Source organism: Amphimedon queenslandica, unplaced genomic scaffold (assembly GCF_000090795.2).
Source record: "Amphimedon queenslandica unplaced genomic scaffold, v1.1 AMPQUscaffold_12036, whole genome shotgun sequence".
Classification (NCBI taxonomy): Eukaryota; Metazoa; Porifera; class Demospongiae; order Haplosclerida; family Niphatidae; genus Amphimedon; species Amphimedon queenslandica.
In genome coordinates this window covers 5,532-9,135 of record NW_003547725.1, presented here as the reverse complement: position 1 = coordinate 9,135, position 3,604 = coordinate 5,532, and the positions used below count along the sequence as shown (strand labels likewise).

Below are 3,604 nucleotides of genomic sequence, written 5' to 3'. Positions count from 1 at the left end.
GAGTTTGGCTCATATGCAGATAGCTTTAATTCTTTAGACATTGATGGAGTCTATGTTGATGGTGTCTCAATTACTTATGGTAGCAACCCACGCAAGCATATCTGGACCTATGCTGCTGGTTATGCAGAAGACAAGTCTTCTGATGGTTCCTCATGTCCTTGCATTACTGAATATGGTGGGGAGCCTACACCAGATTTTGTCAGCAATCATTATTATTGTGAGGCTGGAACAATAAATGCCAATCTTACCGATGGTAGACTGTACCCTGATGATCCACTGTGGGATGGGCTGCAGTGCAGTATGTTGGAGTCTCCTTGTTGTATTTCTACTGGTATGTCGTGGTTTGTTAGGTCAATAGTCAATTCAACTGATGATGATATTGAGCTGAGGGTGTGTAGCAGTGAAGGGTATCCTGATGAAGCCCTCCAATTGATATTATTGAACTATACATTCGCTGATGTAATCACATTAAGTTTTAATCTTTCCCCCCCCCTCTGCATAATTATTTTGTTTTTTTAATCTTGAGTGAATAACAAAGTCAAGTTTTAGGAAATAAATGCACTTTTGTAAATATAAATAAAATGCACTTCTGGCTATATGCATGTTATACCAGTAATGTAGCTTTCATGTACGTTTACATCTATATGTACATGATCGGTATAATGAATTATGAAATCAAAAACCCAACATCAAAGGAATGATTGCTTAGTACCTTGTTGCTGCAAAATTGGGCTGGAAGGTGAAGGAGACTGTATTTCTGACTTTGTGTATATAAGTCATGGAAAGTTCTGTTGTCAAGACCTTAAGGTCAGATAGTATCAATCTTAACCTTTCCTTGTTATGAGCATGTTTTATTCAAAACTATTATTGTAGTTAGGTGTAGCACCAGGATTATAGTGTGTATCAAGTTAACTTATTTTCTCAATTGTATTAATTTTATTGATGTCTTAACAATTATTATTATTTAAAAAATAATAATTAATATAAATATTATAAATCAATCAATCGATATCATTGTCACTATTCTCTTGATCACTCTCTCCTCCTCCCTCTCTGTTAATAGCAAGTCTGATAGTCTCCAGGAGTGTCCTAACTGAGTCTGTCAATTGTCCAATGGCTTCTTCAAGTCTTTCTCTACCTGCACCACCTCCAATAGCTCCTCCTGCTGGTACTTCCTCAGCCTCTTGTTCAGGTATACCAGCAACTCTCTGTCTTGGAGCTGGGGCCTGGGTATTGGAATGTAGAATGGGAGTATCAGACTGAAATATTGAGGAATGAAAATATGAGCATGGAAAGTATCTACATAAAAACCTGAATGACTAAGCATTAATAAGATTAGTTGAATAACTACATGTAGTTCTAACTGTATGGTGCTGTATTGTGCTACGCATAATCTGAAACAATTCTGATCATGATACCTATAGAGTTGTGGCAATTCAAAACATTCAAATATGGCCAAAAACAGCTGAGAGACTTGAAACACATTATGATCATGACATTGATGCACATTATTGTGTCTTTCAGTTGTAAGTGTGTGTGTTTCCAGTACCTCCATGTTAAAACTTGGTAATAAAGATCTTAAAAATAATGCCAACGGATGACTCTCATCATTTTCTAACGGATTACATCTCCTGCAACAAGAAAGGATAATAAAGATTACTAATACTGCTACTGCCAGTAATAATAACTGTCATTGTTTAATTTCATCACTCACAGCTCAACATTAATGGAGAAAAATCAGAGCATAAAAATACTTGTACATGTACCTATAAATCACTACCATACACTTCATTCATTTAATAAGCGTTTTAATATTTTAAACAATTAATTTAAAAGTACTACATTTACTTTTTTGAAGGACACTTGTAGCCCCGAGTGCTGTCCTCGGGTGGTAGGGGGTCATACATCATTATTGAGGTTCTTGTAATTTCCTAATAATACCAGAACCAGTATGAGGGGTCCATTAACATCCTTTCTCTTACTTGTGGCAGTGAAGTGCTCACTGATTCGAGGTCTGAGAGGACAACATGACGATAAATGTTTTTTGGAGTACCAACATAGCACCTCAGTCTCCTAATTAATTACGAAAAGTATTAATCATTAGAAAGAGATTGTTCATATTTTACTTTTCAGAGCACTGCTTGACAAGAGGGTCCCCATTGCTCACTCTTTCTATAACAACTTTGACATTCTTCTCCAACCATGACAGAACCTACATAATACAGACAAACCATTGGCTGGCCAAACTCCTCACTCATAAAAGCATGCTAAGTGAGCTAAACAGGATGGGATTCATGAGTTTGACTCCCTGTATTACAGTACAGGGACTTTGGACAATTCTTTTTATCAAAAATGACTAGGAGTATAGAGACTTTGGTCTGATTTTGGAGCAATTTTAGAAAATCATAAAAAATTCAATTAGTAACGCGGTAGCGTTATTAGTAACGCGGTAGCGTTACTAAGTAGGATTCACCCCCAAACAAAATGGCTGCCACGACTTTTGCAGCCTTGCTATACCGGGAAAACGAGCTCCTATGCTTACCAGACTTTATAGAGGACCTTATCTTGACCAGAGGACTCCATTGGTACCCATAGCGTGGCTCTAGACCTTGTATAAGAGAAAAGCCAAAAATCGGCGTACTGGCCGTTTTGTTCAGCCACCTTTTTTCATCTTCATCATCATCATCATCATCAAGAAAGTTAGTCCTGTCAATCCAGTTGTCGGTGTGTATCTCAGTATCAGTTGGTGCTACAAGGATAATTCGTACACCAATCTACTCCAACGGTCTATGCGCAGGTCCATGTCCCATCAGATCATTCTTCAAGTAAAGAAAAAGTGATACTGCCTGACTAGGATAGAGCCATCTTAGCTGCATGCCGCCATTTTGTTAATTAAAGAAGCATGTGCTCCAAAATTTGGGTGTGGTCGCGCATGCTCAGATCTGCAGCTCTGGAAGAAGCACTGAAGCAATTTATTTCTATGCTTGGAATCAACTACTGCAATACTTTAGTGGAGGTTTCCAGCTAAAAGAAGGTATTAATCTTACATGTTACTATTTTATCAAGTGTGTGATTTTATTTTATTTTAAAAAACAAACAATTAATTAATGTTATGATATGCAATGATAATATGAAAGACAACAGCCTGGAAGAACAGGAATAGATGCAAAATTGTAGGGAAGATGGACACTCTCAGCTCACAGCTTCTTGAACAAGGACTTGTGTCAAGACTAGTATTAATTTCACTTGTCATCAGGATAGTTGATATTCCTTCAGCATATGTCTATTCAATGCTGTCTCTCAGTCATAAATGACTATGTAAAGTCATAACAATGATAATAATAATAAAGAAAATTATTGTTTGTGTAAAATCAACAAGCATCACAATGGCAACTAAAGAAATATTATAAATATCATAAAAAAATTAACACAAACAAGAACATAAAAAATTAAAAAAAACAAGGTTAAGTAGGATTCCGAATGACCAACGAAAATACAAAATCAAAATCCTACTCGTGACGCAAATTCTACTCTACATTGCAAAGTGATCCGTAATTCTTACATAATAAGATTGAAAGTACAATGTAGAGTAGAATTTGCGTCA

General features: G+C 36.3%; 2 protein-coding genes across 2 annotated transcripts in view; both read right to left on the bottom strand.

Annotated features, from left to right (window-relative positions):
* Positions 1–988: 988 nt before the first annotated feature.
* LOC109588535 (uncharacterized) lies at positions 989–2,343 on the bottom strand. Its single transcript, XM_020004682.1, has 5 exons — positions 2,127–2,343; positions 1,983–2,073; positions 1,849–1,931; positions 1,550–1,631; positions 989–1,226 (listed from the first exon to the last, which is right to left on the bottom strand). Exons 3-5 carry the CDS (start codon positions 1,908–1,910, stop codon positions 1,002–1,004), a joined length of 369 nt encoding a protein of 122 aa, XP_019860241.1. The 5' UTR covers positions 1,911–1,931; positions 1,983–2,073; positions 2,127–2,343; the 3' UTR covers positions 989–1,001.
* The window catches only part of LOC109588534 (ribosome quality control complex subunit 1-like), a 6,721-nt gene continuing 5,048 nt past the window's right edge, over positions 1,932–3,604 (bottom strand). The window contains exon 8 of the mRNA XM_020004681.1: positions 1,932–2,073. Within this exon, the coding sequence (XP_019860240.1) occupies positions 1,932–2,073 (142 nt within the window). The remainder of the gene's footprint in view (positions 2,074–3,604) is intronic.